This window comes from Vigna unguiculata, chromosome 2, assembly GCF_004118075.2.
Source record: "Vigna unguiculata cultivar IT97K-499-35 chromosome 2, ASM411807v1, whole genome shotgun sequence".
NCBI lineage: Eukaryota > Viridiplantae > Streptophyta > Magnoliopsida > Fabales > Fabaceae > Vigna > Vigna unguiculata.
The window spans coordinates 20,750,266-20,776,243 of NC_040280.1; the positions used below are offsets into that span (position 1 = coordinate 20,750,266).

The 25,978-nt window shown below is 29.8% G+C and overlaps 3 protein-coding genes across 4 annotated transcripts; 1 reads left to right on the forward strand and 2 right to left on the reverse strand.

The window, feature by feature from the left end:
• Positions 1-1,432: 1,432 nt before the first annotated feature.
• Positions 1,433-4,820, reverse strand: LOC114173152 (origin of replication complex subunit 6). The gene is made up of 9 exons (XM_028057398.1): positions 4,563-4,820; positions 4,328-4,479; positions 4,125-4,205; positions 3,924-4,035; positions 3,579-3,641; positions 3,381-3,468; positions 3,188-3,258; positions 1,922-2,018; positions 1,433-1,831 (listed from the first exon to the last, which is right to left on the reverse strand). The coding sequence occupies exons 1-9, from the start codon at positions 4,680-4,682 to the stop codon at positions 1,752-1,754; spliced, it is 864 nt and encodes a 287-aa protein (XP_027913199.1). The 5' UTR covers positions 4,683-4,820; the 3' UTR covers positions 1,433-1,751.
• Positions 4,821-9,581: 4,761 nt separating this feature from the next.
• Positions 9,582-15,767, forward strand: LOC114170504 (haloacid dehalogenase-like hydrolase domain-containing protein 3). Of its 2 annotated transcripts, none has more exons than XM_028055997.1 (9): positions 9,582-9,753; positions 9,925-10,035; positions 10,338-10,420; positions 10,876-10,959; positions 11,544-11,619; positions 11,732-11,804; positions 11,931-12,004; positions 12,124-12,217; positions 15,392-15,767. In XM_028055997.1, exons 1-9 carry the CDS (start codon positions 9,639-9,641, stop codon positions 15,456-15,458), a joined length of 777 nt encoding a protein of 258 aa, XP_027911798.1. In that variant the 5' UTR covers positions 9,582-9,638; the 3' UTR covers positions 15,459-15,767. The 2 variants fall into 2 exon arrangements, with proteins under 2 accessions (XP_027911798.1, XP_027911805.1); XM_028056004.1 differs by lacking the exon at positions 15,392-15,767 and adding an exon at positions 14,083-14,897.
• Positions 15,768-23,628: 7,861 nt separating this feature from the next.
• On the reverse strand, positions 23,629-25,517 carry LOC114173894 (delta(8)-fatty-acid desaturase 1-like). The gene has a single exon (XM_028058562.1). It carries the CDS (start codon positions 25,215-25,217, stop codon positions 23,874-23,876), a length of 1,344 nt encoding a protein of 447 aa, XP_027914363.1. The 5' UTR covers positions 25,218-25,517; the 3' UTR covers positions 23,629-23,873.
• Between the last annotated feature and the right edge of the window lie 461 nt (positions 25,518-25,978).

Genomic DNA, 25,978 nt, shown 5'->3' on the forward strand with positions numbered 1-25,978 from the left:
CAAAGTAGTAATTTAACTTATTTTAATGTACAACATGAGAATGTTGAATTTTACCAAGAAGGTACATAATTATGCAAGAAGAATTGACAACAAGTCTTCTCAACTTTATTATACTTAGAAGATAGTTTATTTTCCTACGTAACAATAAAAAATTCGGATAAAATCAATTTCGTTCCAGTCATATGTAAATAGTACTTTACCTTTAATATTTTTTAATGACTAGTTGATGTTTTATATAAAGAAAACAAAAATTAAAAATATGAATGGAGAAGTGTTTGTTTTACAAACCGATGGCCATATAGAGTATGGTTTTTTGTTTTTCTGGGGGCTAAGAAATGACAACAGAATATTTTCAACAATTTTACCAAAAACTGATAAATAATTGTATTTTCTACAAGTGGACCAAGTTAGAGGTTATCAAAGGGTCAATTATTATGAGACTTTGTCCAAACCTTAGACCTTCTTCCAAATTTGGAAGACTTTCACTTTAACCAACTTTTATGGGTTTTTTTTTTTTTAACCCTAGAAGCTTATGAGAACATTAAGTGAATACTATATACATTTGGGTTAAATATGTTTTTGTCCCTTAATTTTCAGTGAATTTTGGAATTAGTTCATTTCGAAATTTTAAACCAATTTAATCTTTCATTTTTTTAAATACGTGGATTAATCCTTTTAATCAAATTTCATTAAATTTATTTGACATTTCAAACGCATTTCATAATAATATTTGTATTAACATTAAAGCAAAAATATATCAAACCATATAAACAACTCAAATACAATCCTGAAATACGTACGAAACATCAAATAAACCTAACAAAATTTGTTTAAAAAGACTAAATTAACGTATTTCGAGAGATGAAAAACTAAATTTGTCTAAAGTTTTAAAATAAACTAATTTCAAAATTTACTGAAAATTAAAGGACTAAAATCATATTTAATCCTATACATATTAACCAATTGTTTGATCAAGAGAGATACTAAAACAATTCAACTCCTCTAAGATTCACATCAAGACAAATGGTGAATATATGTTAAATGACCATCAATAAATTGAGATATGAATTTTGAACATATGTTAAATATATTTTAAAATGTTGCATAATAAATTTCATTAAACTATTGTTACTCATAACATCCTTTCTTTTAACCACTAAATTATAAACACTCCCAGAAATGCATATAATGCTAAACATCTTTGACCTTCTACAGATTCCACTTGCACATATTAATTACTAATACTCCGTGACGCCATACATATATAATAGATATCAAACTTCAACTGGTCAACGTGTAAATAAAGTTAAGTCTTAATAGAATAATTTGTTTAGCAATGAATGTTAGAAATCACGTTTCCAGCTGTTACAATGATTATTAATATTATCATGCAAGCCTCCAGGTATGCCCATCTAAAAATAAAATCCAGAACTAAATAAAAAATTAAAAGTCAAATCGTTATGTCGAGTAATGGAGGAATTAACTTCTTCGCATGTACAAACTGTTAGCAAACCGTTTAAAAGCTAATTAACATTGATAGAAAAAGAAAAGAAAAGAAAATTGGAATTCCGGCCTGAAAAGAGTTATTACTGTACACTACTGCTTTGGAAATTCCAGAAAATACATTTTTTAAACAAAATTGAGCTCCATTGTAGAGGCATCAATACATGTCATATTTCTGCATCCATCTCTCATAATGTGCTGAACTTCTAACAAAATCATGTATTATCATAAGGCATAGCAATACCATCTCACATGGCCTCTAATTCCTGAGTATCGGAAGATTTCTTAATAAAGTTGAGACGACTTTGTTTGGTTCGTTTGCAAGGAGCTACAAAAAGTGAGAAAGTAAACAGGGTCAAGCATCATGAATTTTTGGCTCTTAGCCAATAAAGAGAAAATCCAAATATTGATTCAATACCTTCTTTTTTGTTTTGCTGATTGGATGCAACTACTGAGGATTTCCACTTTTCATAATCACGTGTTTCCATTTGCTTGCGTTTTTTATAACATGAAAGCTGTATAAACACAAATGTTAGTTTGAATTACAGTCAAATTATACCAACATAAAATTTGGAAACCACACCCTACCGCAAATATCCAACAAAAGTACTAAATGCACCTTCAAGACAGCACAATGATGAGAAAACAAGAGCACTAGAGGATTAAAACGCATGGGATAGATCTTGCATTTAATCGTGACCATCATCACTTTTTAAACCAAATACAAGATGGAGACCAGATTGTAGTGAACTTATTTTGGAGAACATAAATAATTCAACTACACTTCCTGGTACATACATTTGAGGCCACAGTTATCCCTCAACAAGTTATTTGCCAAATTAAAATCATTATAATTTGATGGAACAACTAACAGAGACCCTTTGCTGAATAGAGAGGACACTATACAATAAGCAAATACTTATGAATATTGAGCACAAACTTAAAATGGAGGAGACATTGCCCTGGAGAGCCAGCCGGTATTATCGTATCTCAAGAAAACCACAAGAATGCGAACGCGAACAAAGGTAAGCCTTTGGCGGGTACTTCAATAATATCCAAGTCAGTGATTTAACTCTAACCCTATACGCTCCATGTAACGCACCTAACTCTATACCCGGTTTGTTGTGTGAAGTACACCATGTATCGACTATGCAATAGCAAGTGAAGAAAGAGTTAAGAAATCTCCGGTCAGATGTTGGTTTTAACTTACAAAGGACTTTGGGAACAATTAGTCAATTACCCAAGTTAGGACTCTGCAACTATGTTTGTAAATGATAGTTAATGGTTACAATTTTCAAACAAAAGGAGATACTAATGGATTCAGTCTAGAAAGATGTAGTCTTTTTAATACTGCAACACAGAATTACAGTAAAAAGACAGTGACAATAAAAGATAGAAAGGCATCAACAATGTGTTGCGTCAACATTGAAGAAAGTTGAGAAAGCCGAGCTTCAAAACAATGAGCGTTGAAAAAGAAAACTTAAGGTTGAGCTACATGTGAAAGAATTGTATAAAAACACACCTTAGAATTTTATTCATAATTTAAGAACCAACAGGTTAACTCAAAACAACAGTACATTTATGCAACGGCTGTTTGAATGTCTATAAAACATTAGGGTTAAAAACCCTTTCACAAGGTAACCAAAATGTCTGCAAATTACAAAGAGAAGCTAGACATTAGTACCTCAGGACCATCATCGGACAAATAACCTCCATCCTCAGCTTTTCTTTTACTTGGCAAAGCGTCAAGCAAATCTGCAAAAAAGTGGGATACAAAAACAAATTTTCAATGCAAAGTAAATATTAAAATAATGGACAGAATAGCTCACATCTCAGAATACATTACAATCAACTACTGAATAGAGAAAAGTACATACCTCGATTTGATTGCACTTCCCTAGCATCCTTTTTTTCCTTTGCAACCCCAAACACGTCATGACACAAATCCTTCATGGTGACAGAAACCTACAGCAGGCCGGCCATTCACACCCGGTTCAAAATCAATAACACCACTCAATTGAAAATACAATAAAATAATCGCACATTCAACATGGACTACACATACAGCCACTTACACTTGAAAACTCGGATTCAGATGTACCACAAAGCTCAATTAACTTCAGCTTGTCCACTTTGAGCTGCAACACAAACACAACCCCTATCACAACTTAAACCAGAACAAAACAAATAGTTCATGACATTCCTCGCAATCCTTCATATTGAAGAAAATTACAGGCAAACGCACTATCAACATTTGTACTATTAAAACAGTGAGATTGCAACAATAATTACGGTTGCAAACCGTTCTGAAAGGACTTATACACCAAAGTTACCTAATAATACTAAAATTTCGACACAATCAACATCTTAAGATAACCACCTATAGCTATGTAATATCAAAATAAGTTCTTTAATGGTACCTTGTGTTTTTTAGCACATAAATAAAAAGCAACCGCAGTGAACACTGGACGCGTGAAATCAGCACTTGCACGACGAGAAGCCGGCAAAGATGAAACAAAGCGATCCTTATACCTTCATGATAATAGCACAAAGTTCAGCAACACATGAAGTTTCAACAGCATTTTAGCATTTAATCAAACACGTGGCAGATGGTAACTCACAGCTTGAGACCGTCGCGAACGAAAGGAATGATACGAACGCAACCAAACTGAATCGCCAATTCCCTCACATCTATCTTTGTCCTAAAAACACCAACCAAACATTTCATGAATAAAAAGCTTTAGAAAATGAAAGCAAACATTTCATGAATAAAAAGCTTTAAAAAATGAAAGCTGAAAAAGAGAGAAAGGGAAAAGAAACGAACTTGACGCCAAGGCCGTTGTGGAGAGAATTGTAGGATCTGATGTAAGCTTTTTCGGACATTCCACTGAGCCTCACAGCAGAAGATCGGTCGAAAAGAACACCGAGCCTTGTGGCCGCGATTTCCAAGCAAATAAGAGATTTGGCAACTTCGCCCTGAGAAAACCAAACAAAGAGCTTCAGAATCGAATCGAAGGGATATCAATGATACAGGACAGAAGAAAGAGATCAGGACATACGACTCCTATGACGGAGGAATCGAACTGCACATCACAGAGGCGACGGATCTCAGCGGCTTTTCGGACAACGAGTTTGGAATCGGAGAGATCGAGCTTCTTGGCCAGCTCCGAAACGTCCATCCTAGGTTTGGATCCCAAACGCTGACACTAACTCCGATTTTGAAGGGATGGGATTAGAGAGGGAATAATGGCGGGAATAGAGTAAGAGATCGTGAAATGGAATCCAAATAACTTGATATACCCATTTGAATATTCGCGCGCGCATTTAGTTTGCGGGAAGATTTCGATTGGCGCGACTGCTGAAATCATTCTTCATTGAATATTTAGGCAAATTTTGTTTTAAAAAATAATAATGATATATACATATATAAATATAAAATGTTTAAAACTTATCTTTATAAATTAAAATCTTGAATAATTTGTAATCAACATGAAAAAGTATCTAGTTATTTATTTAAAATAAAATTATTTTTAAAAACTAATTATAATTTAATTAAGGCTGATTTTAATTTATAAGTAACTAAAATAGATTCATCAAATAAAAATTTATTTTGACTTTTTCATTGAATAATTATTTGACAAAATATTTAAGATAATATAAATTTAAATATTTTTATTAAATAAAAATAATTTTGAAATTTGTATGTTGCATGTAGTATATGTTATTTGATAAATTATATTTAAATTTTACCTTCTAATTCCATAAAATAAAATTATCTATTTTATAATAATATTAAAGAAATTATATAAATTAGTTCATAAAGATTAAAAATGCTACAATATGCATAGAGAATTAATATTAATGTCATTTTAAAACAATTATTCGTTTCATTTATGTACTTAATTTTATTATATTAATTAATATATTGATATAATTAGAAGTAAAATATTCAGCAAGTATAATTTTATTTTTGAAAAAATTGTAATATATTTATTATATAATTTTATTAATATATATATATATATATATATTAAATGTTTAAAACTTTTATTTATAAATTAAAATCTTGAATAATTTGTAATCAACATAAAAAGGTATCTAGATATTTATTTAAAATTATTTTTAAACACTAATTATAATTTAATTAAAGCTGATTTGAATATTTTATAAGTTACTAAAATAGATTGATCAAATAAAAAGTTATTTTGACTTTTTCATTGAATAATTATTTGGCAAAATATTTATGGTAATCTAAATTTAAATGTTTTTTATTATATTTAAATTTTACTTTCTAATTTCATAAATAAAACTATCTATTTTATAATAATATTAAAGAAATTATATAAAAGTTAGTTCATAAAAATTAAAAATACTACAATATACAAAGAGAATTATTATTAATGTCCTTTTAAAACAATTGTTCATTTCAATAATGAAATAAAAATCTCTTTTATATATTTTTTTATCTGTATGTTTTATTCATATATAATTTTATTAAACAATAGCAACTTTGATTAAAATATGATATAAATATTCAATTGTTTATTTATACTTTCTAGTTGAGAATTTTGGAAAAATATTACTTAGTAAAAATATAGGTAATTATTATTATTATTATTATTATTATTAATTCAGCAAAATATGATTAAATAAAGTAAAATAATGAAATAAATTCAAAATAATTAATGAAAATAATTATTGATTAATTGATGAAAAATGTTTTAACAATTTCTATAGTTAATAGTTGTAAATGGACTTTAAAAATTTTAATAATTTAAATTAAAAAAAATCCAAAACATAAATAGAAGAACCCAATTTAAAAATGCATGGATTAAAAAAATTTATCCCAATTTTAGAAACTTAAAAATATATAAAATATGATTGCTTCAATATATGAGTCAAAACAGAAGACCCAGTGTATAAAGTCAAAGAACAGATAAATTATAAAAGTATAACATTTATATGAATTAACTAATAACCAATTCTAAATTTGAGCAACAGTTCCTACAAATTAAATTCAAACAATACAATCAATTTCAATTCAATCATTTAAAAGATCAACATACCACAATCACAAGCATCAATAAATCATCATAGCATATCAAATACTTCACAATCATACAAGATATAACTCACTAACTCTAAAAGTTATTAACTTCTCTAATTTGTTATCCTGCTTAAGTCGCTTTATAAACGTCAAACGCTTCTAACTCCACGTGATCTTCTATCTACACATAAAAACATTACAAAAACAATAAGAACATACCATTATGATCACTGATCAACAGATACTCATACTGATGATTAAAACGACGCATGCAAGCAGACGATGCCTCACATGCGACCGAAAACAAAATTAGACTAAAAAAAGGGCAGAAACTCAACTTAGAATAACGAAAAAACTTATCGGTCCAACTTGAACATCTCGCTGAGAGGATCGATCCTACAGTCTCGGTTCTTCAATCAGACGATCAGAAAGACAGAACTCCTAGAGAGATGTCAGAAAGATCTAGAAAAGTAGTTTCTAGAGACATAATGTGTTTTTAAATAATGAAACTCTTTTAGAACGATTTTATTTGTATTAAAATCTTTTAATATTAAAATAATTGAATTTCACTATTTTTAAACCTCTATCACTTATAAAATGTCATTTTTTAGAGTTTAACATTTTCCCTTTATAATCAAACCCAATACACAAATAAAATAATGTAAAATAATAAAAAATGATATTTTGATCAATTTTTTTACTTAATTCATCATTTCAATCAGTATCGTCACATTATACTACTAAAAATATAAAAATAGATAACTGAAAGCATGTAAAAAGAAACCGATCAAACTATCACTATATAATAAAAAAAGAACGACTAAAACATCTTTTCACATATTTGAAATGTACTTCTCTCTTTCCTTCAAAGCTTGTTCACACATTCTTTCTCAATAAGCTTCTATGTTGTCTCTTCCAATGCTTGCTCCCATTTTCCATGTGATTCATTTCAGTTTTTTTTTTCTCTAATCTTGCCAATTTATCCTTCAATCGATCTTCGAAGAATTTTCTTTTCTTAATCGATTCCACCTAAAATTACTACTTGACATCAAGACTAATATTTGTTCATCAATAAGTCTTTACAACTCGACCTGCAAAAATCCAAGTTGTATTCAACAGAGAAAACAAAAGTATAGGATCATAGGCGTAAATCATTTAATAGAAAAACATTGTCATAACATAGTAATTTTATGACCACTTTGACAACTTAATAACATTTCAATTACACAATGACCGAGTACCACTGACTTTTGAATTCCCAAAACTTGAAAAAGTCAGGGAAAAATGAATCAATAATATTCAGCCACTGACCATTGACAGTTTTTCTCCCAATAAGATAACTCATTTTCTTTGAGATCCAAATTTATTCTCAACAGAATCATATTCCTGCATTCATCAGATGATATAAACCAACAATAAAAGAATACATATACAGATAAAGATTATCTTCAAATAAAGATCATTCAAGACTCATAAAAATAGTGAACAAAGAGAATGTTGTACCAGAATTTGAAATTGAAATTTTAAACACAAAAAGAAAGAACATTGTACAATATCCATCAGACAAATTATTGTATGCATAAAGGAAGAAATTGCAGAGTGAGCAGAGGCATCACCAAGAAAGTAATAACAATTCTATTTGAATTAAAAAAAAAGAAATAAAATGGTAATGTTGTTGACCAACAACAACCTAAACAAAAGAATTGAGACTTTATACCCACCAAAGCAAGTATTGTTTGCAAACAAAAAAAGAAGAAGTAAGAATTCAATAACGAATAAGGTTTTATGTTTTCTAGAAAAATACTAACAGGTTAATCAGTGCTTAATCTTTTTCCCAAACAAACTCTTGTCACATAAGAAAATTAGTTGTGAACTTACCAGTTTCATTCTAAGGGAGCGTGATTTAACAGATTGAAGCAAGCAACTTACCAAATGGACATAATTGTCTTTGACATCACTGAACAACATTAAACAAAATATGAAACGAACATAGCATTACACATTACGTAGGTTTTTAGTTTATAGATTTTTTCCTCGAATGATACTTTGGTTGCTGAAGTTAAAGTGAACTGAGAGGAACGAATTCAATTAGAAGTGATTTTACTTAACTGAAAATCTTCCAAAAGAAAAAATCTTATATGACTCATTTTTTTTTTTAAGCAAGGATGATATTTGCTCCAGTGAAACAATTCTAGCTAAGCTAAAATGTCATTGTACATAAACATGCAGAATATATTTGAAATCACTTAGGATGAGTGGTTGTACTATTCAATTATGGATGATATAAATACAATTATAAAAAAATAATATAGAAAAAAATACTAAATACTCTTATGAGAACTTTAGTGTTTGTTAGATAACTTTATTATAAAGATATTTATAATTTAAATAGTCAATCATAATAAATTTGATTAAATAAAATATTAATTCATAATAAAAACATATAGATATTAATTACAAAAAATATTTATCAATATAATTTAAAATTTTATAAAAATATTAATAATCCTATAATAATATTTTAATTATGTATTTTTTAAATTATTTTAAAATATTTTCGATGATTAACGTCTAATGTGACTCTTCTCTTTTCTTTATCAGACTAACTTTTAAACAAAATATAATTAAATTTTATCTTTAAATATTTTTTTCGTCATGTAGCTTATAATAACGGGTTAATGTCAAAATTTAAATATCTCCCACGCATGTCAAAATAGCAGGATTTAAAAAAATAGAATCGGTGTGTATCGAATAAAATCCAGTTAGTTAATAATTAATAAGTTTGTATAAAACCAACGTTTGTATAATCGGTAAAAACTAGTGCAGAATATTAAAAATTATATAATTATTAATTTGGTATCTTAATTGATTTCTGTATTTTTAAATTAATCAATTTAATATCTCAATTATGTAATAGAAATTAAATTAAAATAAAATAAAATAATAAAATCAAATTGATATTTTGTTAAAAAAATAGAACAAATTATAATTTACCCTATTTTTTTTTTTTTATAATTGTTAGATTCGCTTCGGTAGGTTTTTGGGTTTTACAAATGATAGCTACGAGAGAGAAGAGCAGAGGAATAAGATGATGAACAACACTGCTCTGATGAGATGCTCCCACACCAACGCACTGTTCAGAGCTTTCGGAGCCAAATCCCGCTATTCTTCTCTGTCAATTTCTTCAATGCCCATCAACAAAGGCAAGTAAAGGAACCTCCTTTTTTCACTCATTCATCTTTTCCTTGATAATTTCGAAATGAGATGTTTGTTCTACCTCCAAAAAAAATTATCTAATACGTTATGTAGTTTTGCTGATGTTATTGTTATTTAATGATGCTGAATTTAACTGTGTATTGTTGGCAACATCAAAGGAACTGGTGGGAAGAAGGCATATGATGCATTGTTGTTGGATGCTGGGGGTACCCTTTTGCAATTGGCAAAGCCAGTTGCGGACACTTATGCCGCTATTGGATCCAAATATGGTGTGTTTCTTGCTCTTTCGTTCTATCAGTAACAGACCCCTTTTAGCATACTAACTATGTGAAAATTTATTGGAAACTAGAAATTCATGAGTTTGAATTTATTAAATGAGAAATTAGATTGTGATTTCCTATTAATTTCAGCCAAAAATAAAGAATGTGCCTGAGAGACTTGTTAAAAAACATTTCTCTTTCTCATATGTCACTCTTACTGTAAGGTTCTCTGTTAATATTATCAATATTTTCCATCTATGTCTGAGATGTTTATCCGTCTGAATATTCACGCTTGTGATGACTTTCTTCAGGAGTAATCATGGATCCAGCTAAGATAAAGCAAGGATTTAAGAGAGCATTTGCTGCTCCGTGGCCTGAAAAGCTACGGTACCAGGTTTGTGCCATACCTTTGATCATTTTCTTTTAATGTTATGTGTGATTGCCTGTTAAGTTTTGATGTTTTGATGTTTCTCTGTTCTGCGTCCTTGTTTCCGATAACTCTCTTTCAGTATTTCTCAAGATACTGCACTCTTACTCTAGAAAGATGGGTGTTTAGAAAATGTGCTTAGTAAAATGAACTTTACCGGGAAGCTTGCTGTTGTCTATAAGGGAAAGAAAGAGAGAAATGTTGTAAGTTTACAGGATTTGACATACTTTCTTGACTAGGATGTCACTTTGAAACCAACTTTAGGTTGTTGCCATTACAAGATATTGATGTCAGTTTGCTTTTCCATTTATTTACCTATTTACCAGCATCATGTTTAATTTCTTTCAACAAGACATGCAAACTAAAGACCATGTAATTTGAAAATGCAATGGCAGTAATATACACTCTTTACTTCACTGCAGGGAGATGGGAGGCCATTTTGGAAACTTGTAGTTTCTGAAGCCACTGGTTGTGGAGATGAGGACTATTTTGAGGAAGTTTATGAGGTAGCCTTTCTTAGCAGCAGACTGTTTTATTTGTAATTACCTTCATTTCTAATTTACAATGATTCTACCCGAAACAATTTAATCTTTTTGAAAAAAAGAAATTATAGGTTTTCGGAACAATTTAATCTTTTTGAAATCATTTGTAATATGACCATATTATATGATGTATAGATTTTAAGGTTGTAGTTTTTGGTCTTTTTCTTGTTGTTTCTAGATATTATTGCTTAACTTGTTGGAAATCCTACGTTGACTAGAGATAAGACAATTTCATAGTATATAAGTGGGGTGCAAACCTCACCTTACAAGTCGGTTTTATGGGGTTGAATTAGGTTTAAAGTTTACTTTTCTAACATGATATCAGAGCCATTATTTAAAAAAAAAATGTCTATTCTAACGAGATTTTTTGGACATTTTATTCCACCCGTTATATCGAGCTGCTATCAAATCACCCATCTCTATTCCCATGCATCAGCGTAAGAGGGTGTATTGGAAGTCCCACATCGACTAAAGATAAAACAATTTTTGAGAGGAGAGTGTTTCAACATTTGTCTCTGAACTTCAAGTGTTGTTTTTGATTTTGTCAGTACTATGCAAGAGGGGATGCGTGGCATCTTCCGGATGGAGCTCATGAAGCAATTACTCTTCTGAAGGATGCTGGAGGTAACAATTATCTCTTGTTATCTGAAAAAAAGTAACATTGTCAAAAACTTAACGTTATCATTTCCTACTTACTTTGAAGTTAGTCCTTACTAACGTGACAAGCAGTACGCAGTTAAGATGGCTGTTGTATCCAATTTTGACAACCGCTTAAGGAAGCTATTGAAGGATCTTAATGTCTTAAATCTGTGAGTATCGGTCATTCCTTGAATGTGTTGTGACTAAGATTGCTTGTTGAACTTTAGTTTGAAGAAATTTAACAAATTCTGATGCATACATAGCTTTCAATGTATCATTTTCTGGTTTCACCTCAGATTTGATGCTGTCATTATATCATCAGAGGTCGGATATGAAAAACCAGATTCAAGAATATTCCAAGCTGCTCTAGGTAATAAATGATTATGTGACTTGAATCCTTTTCACCCTATTTAGCTGTAAACAGAAGATTTGAAAGTATAATTTCTGAGACTGCAGCAAAACTATGTTCTAATGTTTTCCGGTTCTTAGATGAAGTAAATGTAGAGGCTTGCAAAGCCTTACACATTGGAGATGATGAAAAGGCAGATAAACTGGGGGCCAATAACGTGGGGATTGATTGCTGGTAAGAACTTTTTGTGTGAAGTAAATATCCCTTGTTTATATTGATATAAAAGTCGAATTTTTTCCACAAATTATATTTTATTAAGAGAATCTTCCCCAACTGGATATATGAAGTGAAAAATTACTGTTGTGGTTTTAAAAAAATCAATGTTAATTAACTGGGGTAAACAATTGGAAAGAAAGGTTAATTTATTAATTTTTGTTGCTATGTATATAATGATAAATTACTTTGCCAATGTTGAGAAACATAAAGATGGACACCGTAAAACTTTTGTTATATGTGGTATGATTTTATGATTAATTAGTTTAGTTTAGTTTTGGTAATCGTATTATTAATAATATATCATAGTATATTCTTTTGGGAGAGTAGACCAAGAAGATATGTTAGTATCGTGCAGCGGAATGACTAATCAGAGGTCAAAAAATCAAAAGGAGGTGAATTGGATTTTTATAAAACTTAACAGGTTTAACTTAAAATCACAGCTACTTTAAATGCGAGTGCAGACAAATAAAGAGTTAAGGGAAGAAGATGCACACTGATATTTATATTGGTTCGGATCAAAAGACCCTATATCCAGTTGTTAATCTCTTAAACAAAGAGATTAACTCAATCACTATAATAATCAGATTATTACAAACAAATTATAAAAGAGTAAGGATTAGAAAACACCTCTCTTGAACAACCACAAGAGATGAACAAAAACTCCCCCTGAGTCACACAGAGGATGACACAGAGGATGACCAACTTTCCTAGCAACAACACAACACTCAATCTTTTAAGAACTTAGAAAAAGTTATCGCTCACTCACACTAGGCTTTTCAAAGCTATTTTTAAGAATCTCACAGATTAACATTTTGCAGTCACAACACAAGAACTCTGAATCTTAAAAAGGTAGTTTGAAGTTTGGAAACTGAGTTTTATTTAGAGAGATTTTCGAAAGCTGAGTTAGAAATGAAGAGTTTAACTGAAACTGCCAAGGATAACCAATCACCACTTAAGATAATCGATTATTCTAGTGATTTTCGAAAGTGGTAATCGATTACCCAAAATGGCAATCGATTATCTCATGTACAAATTTAAAAAAATAATTTTATAACTGCTAGTGGTAATCGATTACTAGAAATGGTAATCGATTATTTCGAGTCGTTTTTCAAGAGCCAAGTTATAACTGCCAGTGGTAATCGATTATCATTCGTTGTAATCGATTATCTTAATTGGATTTTCGAAAAATAGAAATTGAGTTGATAATCGATTATTATAAGTTGGTAATTAGTTACCATACTAATTTTTGCAAAAAATTAGTTTTTCTTAGAGGAGTTGCGAGCTAGCTGTTATTCTAACAATCTTACACCTAACTAGAAAAAGTTAAGCCTATTACAACAAGAACGTTAAACATAAAATATATTGTCTTCAACATCTTCAAGTATTTTCTTCGGTATCTTTATCATCATCAAAATCTTTTTAATCAATCTTTTTCTTTTGTCAACAATCTCCCCCTTTTTTATGACGATCAAATATATGGTTAAAGTTTCTGAAATTCCTGCATTTAAACAACTTATGGGAAAGAAATATTAATAGTGAAACAACCCTTTAAATTTTTTCCCCCTATTTTGATCAGAAGATAAAAAAGGTTTATGAAAGAGATAAATAACACACTAGACAAATATGACATAGAGAATTGTTATTCAAAGAAAAGGTCATAACACAAGAAGCAATAACAGTAAAGTGAACAACTAGCTCTCCTTAAAATTCTTCACTCATGTCATCAACATCATGAGTGAATGCATCAAATTTTGTTTCTAAATTGGAGATCCTAGTATTGACTTCTCCGATGGATTTAAGAACCTCTTCATGGTGAGATGTAGATAGAAGGAAGAAGTCTTGAAGTCTTTGGTTCAGACCAAGAATGTGGTCTTCTAAGGAGGTGGAGGATCGTGTTGCAACATTACTTGAAGAACCAACATTGGTTGGACGATGGACAAGATCTGGTGAGGGAGTCCCTTCATCATCTTCATAGTTAGGAACATCATCTTTATGAACATACCCACCTCCAAATTGCACAATTTTCATTTGCTTGAGGGAAGAGTCAGAGATTTCATTAGAAAGAGAAGTGCTTTGACAAAGCTCCCCCTCGATTGGAACCTATTTGTACTCACATATGCGAGATATGAGAATAGAGTATGGAAGAGGATATTGAGTAAGCTTCCTTGCCTTGAGCATGGTTTTCATAAACATCATTGACCAATCAATCATAATATGATTTGTTAAGCAGTAGATGATCAGTAGATCGACTTCATTGCATTGAGCATGATTGGTGCCACGTGGGCACAAAATCCATACAATTAGATAGTGAAGCAGCCTTGCCTCAATTGTGAGAGGGTCAACCAATAACTTTTTGCTGATTTGCAGATCAGGCTGCCTTAAGAGAGACTAGTATGTGAGAATTATGTTGAATCCGTTGATGTGAGTGGACAAGATAGATGTGCGTTAAGCGCACTTTCAAAAACAATTTCAATAGCAGAAATCATAATTCAAGAAGAGCATACGATGTAAGCGCACTTTAGTGTAGAATTAGAGAAGTAAACTTGATTAGAACAAATCTCCATAATTCATTGTAAATTAACAAGAGAATCAACCTAAAAAAAATAGTTTTTCATGTGAAAAAAAAACTAATACAAAATTGAGAAAAGTGGAGCCTAATCTAGTGTGTTTGGTGGAGTTTTCAATAGTCATTCTCTTTAGTCTTCAACTCTTTATATAATTTTTACAGCTTTAAAACACTAAATATTTTATTATGCATAATTTCCATTATTAGACACTTATTTTCATTTTTTAGCATAAGAAACTCTAAAAGGAAATTTATTAGCAAATCAAATCTTTATAAGTACGTTCAAAGATTCACTGCAGCATCAATAAACTAGATGTTCTAAAGAGTTTAGAAAACATGTGTGTACTTAAACAGAAAAGTTACTTATTATACAACATTTAGAACATAGATAATCATTAGACTTGTCTCAGTTGACTCATCTATCGTCTATCAAAGGATTCATTTGAGAAAAAAAATTTCAAAAAAAATATTACGTGGAGAAAATTCTATAGAAATCTCATGATTTTTTTTATAATATTAAATTCACCTTTGTATCTCAATGATTTCAATTCTTTTGTAAAAAACAGGTTATGGGGTATTGATGTGAAAACATTCTCCGATATACAAAATCGCATTCTCAATTCAGAGGCTTAACGACGGATGTGGCTTGTAACTCTGATTTGTTTATACTAATAGCTAGCATTTCATAGAGGGGATAGTTTTTAATTTTTCAATGAATGATGAAAAAAATCTTGATATGACCTTGGTTGCCAAGTTTTGCTAAATACCAAGATTGATGTTATCTCTTTCAAAAGAGATCGGATTTGTCCTCCAGATCTAACTCACAAGTACTATCCATCTTGAGAGAGAGGGGGTAAGGAGAAGAATTCAAGTTTCTTATTTCCACTTAAATACTTTGCAAATTACACAATAAAACGACAATTGTCTATTTATGTCTGGAAACAGTTTGTGTTTTTTGATGAATGCTAAACTGTTCCTGTCTGCTGGTTGTGAATCGAATAAAACTACACATAAAATAAAAAATATTTTAATTTTTTTGTTGTCCTGGCATTAAACTAAATTTATGCAACACATCATAATATATATATATATATATATATATATATATATATATATATATATATATATATATATATATATATATATAATGAAATAAAATGACGTGAAATATAGATGTAAAATATATATGGTGAGTGAGTTTAGGTTTCTTTCTCACTAAATATTATTACTTTTTATTTTTATGGTATCATATTCTATATTAATTATTATTATTTTTTAATAAAGTGTCAGGTTGACAATAGTTTTTTCTTCTTTTTTATTTTATTTTTATTGTATCATATTCTACGTTAATTATTATTATTATTTTTAATAAAGTGTCAAGTTGGCAATAATTAGTTTATCTCTGTTTTCATATGTTTATTTGGTCATTAATATCCTCAATTTTCAATTTTTGTTAAATTTGATTTTGAAAATGATATTAAGTTTTTGTTTTATCATTGATATTTAGGCTTCAATTGTTTAATAAAAATATAAATATAAATTTCAATCAATTTATTAAAATTTATAATGGTAGAAGAGTGAATTTAGTTGAAGGGAAGTGATAATTTTTACATCCAATAAAGAAGAACCACGTGATAACTTTATATATATATATATATATATATATATATATATATATATATATATATATATATATATATATATATATATATATATTTGTCATGTTTCTTTATTTTCTGATGTATAAAGTGTTAATATATATTTTTATATCCTTAAAACATTTAGTAAAATTCATACCTTTTTTTTAATACTTCATCAGACTTAAAACAAAAACGAAAAGATTTTTATTAGCTATTTTTTAAGGACATGAGCTATTTTTTAAGGACATGAACAAGAACATTTTCCTCCTATAGAGTGAAGAACATTGATCTTTTTATCAACAATTTGGATTTGATCTTTAATCATTCTCTCCCTTAATTTTCGAGTATCATTTAAATTTAAATTTTCACTTTTCTTATATAAGGAGTTAAAAATAAATATAAAACAAAATTTTAATTTGTACATTAATAAATTACATACATCTCTTATCATGATTCATTGTCTTGTCTTGTATATGAAATCTGTGACTAACTTATTATCATAATTTATCCTTATAAGTATGGGATGGCAATTTGGGGTGGACCAGGCAGGCTGGTCCGCAGTCCCGCACAAAAAAACGCGGAGTAGGTTGGGATATTGAATTCGTTGGCCCACAATGACCCATCCCGTATAGGTCCACAGTTCGTACGTGCTAAAGGTAGGGCGGGACGGATTGGTCCGCTTACAAAATTATATGTTCTCATTTTTTTAGTTTTCACATCATTAATCATGTTGTTTCTTTAAATTCTTTTTATTTTTATTATTTTTATTATTATGTTTATGTATAATCATTGTATATAAGATAATGATTTTAATTTTTGAATATAGAATATCTTTTTATGCATTTTAAAGTAGATGTCTTGTAAGGTGACATGTTGCTATTGTATTTTAACTATAATCTTCGTTGTTATTTTTTTTGGTCTTTGATTAGGTAAACTAATTGGAATTATTTCGATAGAAAATGAATATCAATTATTATGAAAAAATAAAAATAAATATTTTGCTCATCACAAAAAAAAATTTCAGTCATCACAAATGCAGGCCAACCTGCGGGTCTGCAGGCCCACCCGCGGGACAGGACGGACTAGAAAAGTGAACTCAAAATTAAACTGCGAGACAAACCAACCCTGCCCGCACTTTGCGAACCAAAACGCGGGACGGGCCAAAACGGTCATCCCTAATTATATAGGAAATGTACCATTCAAATATTATAGAAATAATTACATAACTATTCTAGGGTGAACATTTGCTTAGACTAAATTTATATTTTTTAATTTTACTTTTTATAATTTTATATTTTAATTTGTAAGCAAACTTGTTATGGATAATGATACGCATTAATATAGTTATTTGATATGAATTTTAATATTTATTTTGAATATTAAAAATCAAACATAACATACTAGGATAATTTGATCCGGCATCCTTCAAATCAAATATTGCTTAGTGGCTACCAGAATTTCAATAGAAAAACATTTCGATTTCTTGTCACCGTTAATCTCTTTAACGATATCTTCTTTAACCTGATCCATTGCCTTGCCTAATAGATGAAACCTATTACTGACTTATTATAATCTACACTCTAAATACTTATATCATAAAAAATGCATCATTTAAATCTTAAATAAATTATTATGTAATATTTTGTACACGCAAAATTATAATATCATACAAAAATTTAAGAATTATGTTAGAGTGAACAATTTATTAGAGTGAACATTTTATAAAAAACCATTATAATATTAACTCTTTCTGCATTTGTTTTGTAAATAAAATTAATAGATAAATTTATAAAAGAGAACCCATCAATGAAAGTAAATATAATGCATATTATACTTATGATATGTACTTATAAAAATTATAAAATAAACTTGAAGAAACATAAATTTAAATTTTTGTTTTCTTTCCTATTCTTTTCTAATTAAATTGTTAAATTACTCACTTGCTCTGATTTTGTTTTTAAGTTTCTGTATTTAAAAGTCATCGCTTGTAATTTCAATTTTTTTATTTATAAAACTAAAATATATGAATTTTTTTAATAAATTTTTAAATAATAATCTTATATGCAATTGTTTTAAGGAAATTTCATTTAAACATGTGAATGTGACTTAGATTTGAATATTGCATAAATCTATAAATTTTAAGAAAAAATATAAAATGTGAATACTATATCTATTTTTAAATCATTACTAATTAATTCGACGAGTAACCTAAAATATAAGCAACACATCCTTCGTAGATATTCAAATATTTGACGAAAATGGAATAATATTAGTTGAGATTTGCTAATAGCATAACAATTATATTGGACTTATAAAATACACCTTACATTTATGTGGATAAAGGACTCAATTCTAAATGCTCTAACTATAAATCCTAAAAATCATATTAAGATAGTTTTGATTGAAGCATTATATGAAACAAATCGCTTCAATATAGGTTTATGATGTATTATTAATTGTTTTCCAAGTAGGAGAGAATACATTTGGAGAGACCATATTATTTCTTTAAAAAAAAAAAAACAAAATTACCAATGGTAAAATATCTTTCGTTGATAAATTTTATTGATGAATAAATTTTTTTTTTAGTAATTACTGACAAAAAAAAAATCATCAGTTATTATCGATGGCCTAGATCCGTCGGTTATTATATTATGATTTGATGTTTTTCTTCCTCTCATTTCTCTTATTTTTTTCTTTCTCTTCCTCTCCTCCTCCATCACTTTTGCCATCGTTGTGGTGTCCACCATTGCCATTATTGTTGTGTTTCCTCCTCTTCTTCCTTTGCATTCTCATTCTTTTCCTCTTCCTCTCCTCCTTTGTCACAGTTGTTGCTGCCGCCAGTACTGTCACCTTCGCCACCACCATAGTTGTCGTCATCGCCTCCTCTTCCTCTTCCTTTTTCTTCCCTCCTTTTTCTCTTCCTCTTCTCACACATATATATTTAATTTATAACAAATATTTTATTAGACTTGACAAAAAAATTGACGTCTATTTTATCAACAAAGTTACCAATGATATTCAAAAAATACAATTATCAATAGATTTATCGATGAATTTTTAAAATTTAATTACAGACAAATTTAAAAAAATTCAATTATCGACATTTTTTTTGTAAAAAATCATTAATGACGAAATTTTTGAAAAAAATTATTATCGACTGATTTACTACGACATGGTCAAAGCTAAAGTGCGAGAGTTTTTTGTGCCCATTTTATCATCGAACTTTACTAATGGTGGTAATAAAAGTTCTGAATTACCAACGAATTTTATTGATGAATCCATTATTGATGAATATTTTTGTTTGCAATTAAAATCATAAAATGTATTAGTAAAATTTTGCATTAAATTCTTTTTTACACACAATTTTTTTCCATTAGTAAAATTAGTCGATAAATGCTATTTTACTATTTTGTCGATAAGATGATATTTTTTTGTAGTGTATAAATGGGTATATAAATGGGTATATAAATGCTTATATAAGCACTTTAATGATGACCAGTTGTAGTTAAAAAAATAAAATAATGGGAAGCAACAATGAACACTTTGGTTTATATTAGTTCACCCTTAACATGGACAACATCTAATTCTTCTTTGTTAATTGAAAAAGGTTTCACCAATAAAAAAAATTATTACAACTCTTACTGCCATTGTGGGTTTATAATAAGTAAATACAGTCTCTCCTGATTATCAACTAATTTTCCCTCGAGATTAATAATGAGTACATTATTCTACTCATACCATACAAAAATAAAGTTGTTTATACAATGTTCACTATCAAAAGAAAAAATATGAAATATGAACACTCATTTTACTAAGAGATAACTTCACAATAGTGAAGAGTTTATAAATTAAGCTTGTTCTTTCTATATCGTCTAGCAAAAAGAAAAATTGCTAACCACTTAGAAGCCAAAGAATGAAAGAATCATGTATTCTCATATGAGCTTATCTATGTCTGACTAGCTCATATGCATGACATAACTTCTATTTAGAGGAATCACTAAAAGATTTGTTGCGATCTAGTGCTTTATGCTCTATTTTTTGCGTCATGTCTTTCAAATATTGTTAAACTTTATGTTGACACTTTTGTTATAGAGCACTTTTTATTAATGTAAAGCACAATTTTATCTTAGCAACTAGTTTTGTTGTATTGACCACACTTGAGTGATAATTTTAGGTAAACATCGAAGCTTAAAGACTAAATATCCAAATTTAATCTTTGAAAGATTGAAAGATTGATTACTAGGTCCTTAGATTTTTTTTCATATAAATGGATTCTTGAATAATGTTTCATCTTGCATAGAAGTCTTTTTTGTAAGTTAGACTCTTAATATAGTGATATGTTTCTTACTCTTTCATGACTCCTAGGCATGAGACACAATTGAATGAGACTTAAATGTATGTAAAAATATTCTTAAATAATTGATCATTTGCATCTAAGTATTTATGTTAACTTTGAAATCTTGCTAAATAACCACTCATGTAAACCCAAAGCCCTTGTTGCACTTCGACAATAATATCTAAATTAACACCATTATTCTCTTTGATGAGCCCGTTCTTCCTACCATTGTAAACTTTTGTTATTGAAGGATCAAAATTATTTGCAAGTACTAAAGAGTGATGCTCATAGACGTGGCTTCATACTAGAATTCTTTTTCATTATCAAAATCTTCTCCCCTATAAAACTTTAGAATGAGTGCATCACAATCACCTTCCATTGAGCTTGTCTTCATTTTCTTAAAGATGAGTCTCCTTCACTTGGAGAAGATAAAATTTGAGCAGCTTAGCTTACAAATACAAGTTCATAGCATAAATGCAACCATTAATTGTATTGATGAAAATTTTCACAACAATGAAAGTTTGAGAAGGAAAATGAGTGTTTCTCCTTCATCAAATAATGGCATTGGAATCCCTATAAGAAAAACAAGTTATAGGGAGACTAGATCATACACTAAGAGAGGATTATATTCATCAGAGTACAAACAATCTATTTGTACAAATGTGGAAACTCCATTAACCGAGAAGTGAATGGAACATTAAGTGAAATTTGAAATAACGTAGAAACTAACATGCCAACTAAGCTAATATTCAATGACTCATTTATATCAAAAAGTTATTTATGAATCTATCTACTAATGTTTTAATCTTTTAAGGCTTTTAGATTGAAAAATGAATTTGAAGAAGTGAAAAATATGGATTTGAAAAAACATAGAGTGGAAAGTGGATTTGTTTGGATTGAAGGATGAATAATGGAAATTAAAAGAAATGAACGAAAAGTTTATAAAAAATTGTGAATTGTGTGATAAGTGTGATAGATAAAAAAGGTTTAATTAATTAATTAAATATATTTTTAAATCTAATTATTTAATAATAAATCATATTTATTATTAAATATTAAATTATATTTATTATTATAATATTATTTATTTAAATATTTGTATTATAAATTTGAAATAAATGTTTTATTGTATTTATTAACAACATAACTGATTATATTAAATTTTGCACCTTTCTCTGATTTTATTTGCTACGCTGCGTGGTAAGTTTTCAAAAAACTATTACTTAGATTTTTTGTGTTTTTTCATTGATTTTCGAACTCTAATTTACAAATTCACACCTCCTATCTTTGCATTCCACACATGTTAATAAACTAAATTTAAATTTTGGAAAAGCTTGTTACATTTTTTTTTCTCTTATAGTATATAAAAAAAGTATAAGAACATTTACTATTTCTCTCAATTACAAGCTTAATTGGAGTTTGTTTTCTCAACACATATTGATGTTGACGTCATTTTATTTATTATTATAAGCTCGTTTGGATAAATTTTGTTACAAGTATTTTTAAGAGAAAAAAAAAATAAGACTAGTTTATGCAAGTTATTATTTTTTATAAATTAATGAGAGAAAGTTTTTATACTATTTTATAAAATTAATTTTAGATGATGAATAAACCTATTTTATTTTTTTCTTCTAATTTTTTATGTGAAAACGTTTACTAAAAAGTTTAACCACACTAGTTATATTACTATTTTTATAACATGCTGGATAAGAAAACAGTCAACAGTCAAATGTACACCTGAAGCAAATTTACAAAGAAATACGTTTACAGAGCGAGTATATCAATACGAAACATATAACTTTTTTTTTTACCCAAATCTAAACTTTGTTACCAAATAACTAGCACAAAAAAGGATTAAATCTTGTAAATAATATCAAGGAAAAATGGAATACATCAATCATTACAACAATGCCTCACCATGAAGCATGTCAACTTCTGTTGCTGGCACCACAAAATTAATTTCCAACTACAATCCTTTACAACAGCAAAATATCAACCTTTGAGTTATGTTTTGTGATGATAAAACAACTTTAGAAAGCTCAGGTTGAAGAATTTCCAACTACTGGATCAAACTTAAAATTAAATTCTAAACAGCAGAGGATATGTTTCCACTTCCATAAGTTTTCTCAACATGAAGCATTCTTCTTGTAGAAGCCAGACAAATCCATTCTGAAGGCATCATACACATTCATTACTCCATTCTAGCTATAGATGAAATCACCATTTCAATTGCTTATTCTCTATGCCAGATTAATACCAACTAGCTTCTACATAAACAAAATCATTCTTAGTGACTCAAATACATTAATTGATCCATTCTAGCTTACCATTCCTTTCTAATATCAAGCATTGCTTCCTATGGGATTTAGTTGTTGCTGAGAATCAACACTTTTAAACCTTGATGCCACATTCTCCAGCATGAATCATTCTTATAGCAGAAGTCAAATTCATTCTGATGGCTTCATTTCCAACAAACTTCTGATTGATACACAAAACTTCACTTGGAATACAAGGGTTGAGCTATTATATTGACATACGAACAGAGCTCATTTTCCTTCTATTTTCAGGCACAGGAAAATGGCCCGAATATGAAAATGGCTTGAATATCAATATGCCGTATATTGCCATAATTCTGTCCTCTCTCACCAACAAAACCAGAATTAAAGAAGAAATATTCTGACCAACAACTGATGGATACAACAGTAAACACACACAAAAGTACATACATACACAATCTGATGAAATCTTTCTACCTTCTATTATGATCAACCATGGTATAATAACTTTCAGACAGTAAGAAACTATGCCAAGGTAAGACAAAAACCAATAAAAGGCAAAAAGGCATATAGGATATGAATTTTGTATTGATGCAAAGCACATGAACTGTGGTAACACCTGGATCACCATCCATTTCTACACACACCTAACAAAAAGTTAAATTCAAAGCCCAATCTGGAAAAGTGGGGGCTAGCAAAATCACAAGAAGAATTTTTTTTTTTCTTTTACAAGAGGAAAAACAACTCAAAAAGCACCTTGACAAAATCCTAAACTTTTCTAAAAACTTCTCGTGCCTCAACCATGGGTATTAACAGCATCCCACAACAAATTCTTTGGGGCAGGGTTGCTCAAGTCCCTGGCCTGAAGGGCAGCAGTCCTGAGGGTCCTAATTGTCCACTGATTGGCCTCCCAAAATGACAAGCTCCTGTAAGGCAAATTATGCTTCTTGCAAAGGTCACTAACCAAAGGTGAAATCTTCCTCAATTGACACCTAGGTAGCCTTGGAAACAAATGATGCTCAAGCTGAAACTGCAGGCCACCAAAGAACCAATCCATCCAGGAGGAACAAGATATGTCCAATGTCCCACTTGTCTGCTTCTCAAACCAGTCATTCCCTTTGGGTAGCCCAACATACACATTTGCAGCAAAGTGGTTCAAGCAGAACTGAATGTGCTGAATGGAACAAACAGTAAAGCTACTCATAACAAACATAACCCTCTCAGGCCAATTTGGCAAGCAAGACACCAAAAGAGGGAACCAAGTCCAGAACACAAAGATCCCCATCAGGTTCAAGGCTCTATCCTGCACTTTACGTTTTGAAAACAAGAGCAGAATCGTCTGCAGATACAAGTTGACCCTGGCAACACACATGACCGGGTAAAAGGTAAAGTGCTGGTAACAGATCAAGAACCTGGCAACGTAATCAAACTCCAACTTTCTCCCATAGAAATGAGAAGTTAATGAATTGAAGAAGCGCGAGGACACAGCGAAAACCGGCATGTGTTGTAGATCAGGGTCATGGTCAAGGCTGTTGCAGGCAATGTGGTGAGCATTGTGAGTCCACTTCCACCAAGCAATGCTTATCCCGGTGAGGCAGTTCCCGGAGAGAAGCTGCGCAAATTTGTTGTAACCATTGTTTGTCATAACCACATAGTGGCCAGAATCATGGCCAACATAAGCACTTTGCATCCAGAGAAGCCCCAGAAGCATGCCTGAGCCCAGATGAGCCCACACACTAGTGCACCTCAACACACCATATAGCACAATGAGGAACATAACAGCAACTGCTGAAAGGGTGTAGGATGTGACATGCCCTTTGGTGTCAAAGAGACCCATTTTGGAAAACTCAGATGCAAGCTTTCTGTAGTCCCTGGACACCTCAGAGACCTTGAAATCACTGAGGTAGTAGCCAGTGAAAAATCTTTCAAGGTGTGACCAGGCTGTGCCAGGGTGGTAAGCTATGAATGCATCTGTTACATCCTGGCCAGCAAGGTTCAAAATGGGAATATCACCACCAGGGTGCTCCTTCAACCAATCAGACACATTGTACACCTTACCTTGAATGGAGATCCACAAATCTCCCTCCTTGTTGTGATCCTTCAGCTCCTCAGAGGTCATGTACTTCTTCTCACACTCCATGCTTGTGTTGGACCAACAAAAACAACACAAATCAAACACAATGAGAGCAGAAACAAGAAGATGATACAGATAGATGTGATAACAACAATAATGGAGTATCTGGTTCTGCAATGCAAACAAATCTACACCAAAGAATCCCCTTTTTCTGCAATAGGGTTGTTATTTTCGTTCACGAAAATAACCCCATGAAAGGAATTTCAATTTGATCTGGTTGAGGATCTAATACCCCTTCACCCTCTCTCTCACTTTCTCTCTCCTGAAAGTTTTCTTTTGTGTCCTTGTTTTATTGTGCTCTGGAGTTTGAATGTTTTAAGGTGCCACCAGCACGTTACAGCGCAAAAAGAAGGGGTTTTTTTTTTTTTTTTTTTCAAACCTCCTTTTTGTACCACTTAAATAAAATAAACGATCATGTTTGAATAGTAACACAAAATAGATATAGATAGGTGAATTTTTTTATTTTTAATAATTATTTAAAAATCATTTTAACTTATTAATAATAGAACACATGTTATACTTATGATATATATATATATATATATATATATATATATATATATATATATATATAACTTATAAGATAGGTAGAAAAAGAAATTTAAATTTTTGTTTTCTTTCATATTTTTTTAATTAAATTTTGTTAAATTACTCATATGTTCTAATTTTTTAATAATTACAAAACTAATTTGTTAAATTACAAAATCTAAAATATAAAAATTTTCTTAATAAATTTTTAAATTAAGCATCTTATATGTAATTATTTT

Coding starts and splice junctions, on each gene's coding strand:
- LOC114173894 (XM_028058562.1), bottom strand. CDS start 25,217: ATGGAGTGTGAGAAGAAGTACATGACCTCTGAGGAGCTGAAGGATCAC.
- LOC114173152 (XM_028057398.1), bottom strand. CDS start 4,682: ATGGACGTTTCGGAGCTGGCCAAGAAGCTCGATCTCTCCGATTCCAAA. Junction 3,642..3,923: donor TATGTGCTAAAAAACACAAG/GTACCATTAAAG, acceptor TTTGTGTTGCAG/CTCAAAGTGGACAAGCTGAA. Junction 2,019..3,187: donor TGTCCGATGATGGTCCTGAG/GTACTAATGTCT, acceptor GTGTTTATACAG/CTTTCATGTTATAAAAAACG.
- LOC114170504 (XM_028055997.1), top strand. CDS start 9,639: ATGATGAACAACACTGCTCTGATGAGATGCTCCCACACCAACGCACTG. Junction 10,421..10,875: donor CTGAAAAGCTACGGTACCAG/GTTTGTGCCATA, acceptor ACTTCACTGCAG/GGAGATGGGAGGCCATTTTG. Junction 11,805..11,930: donor GATCTTAATGTCTTAAATCT/GTGAGTATCGGT, acceptor GTTTCACCTCAG/ATTTGATGCTGTCATTATAT.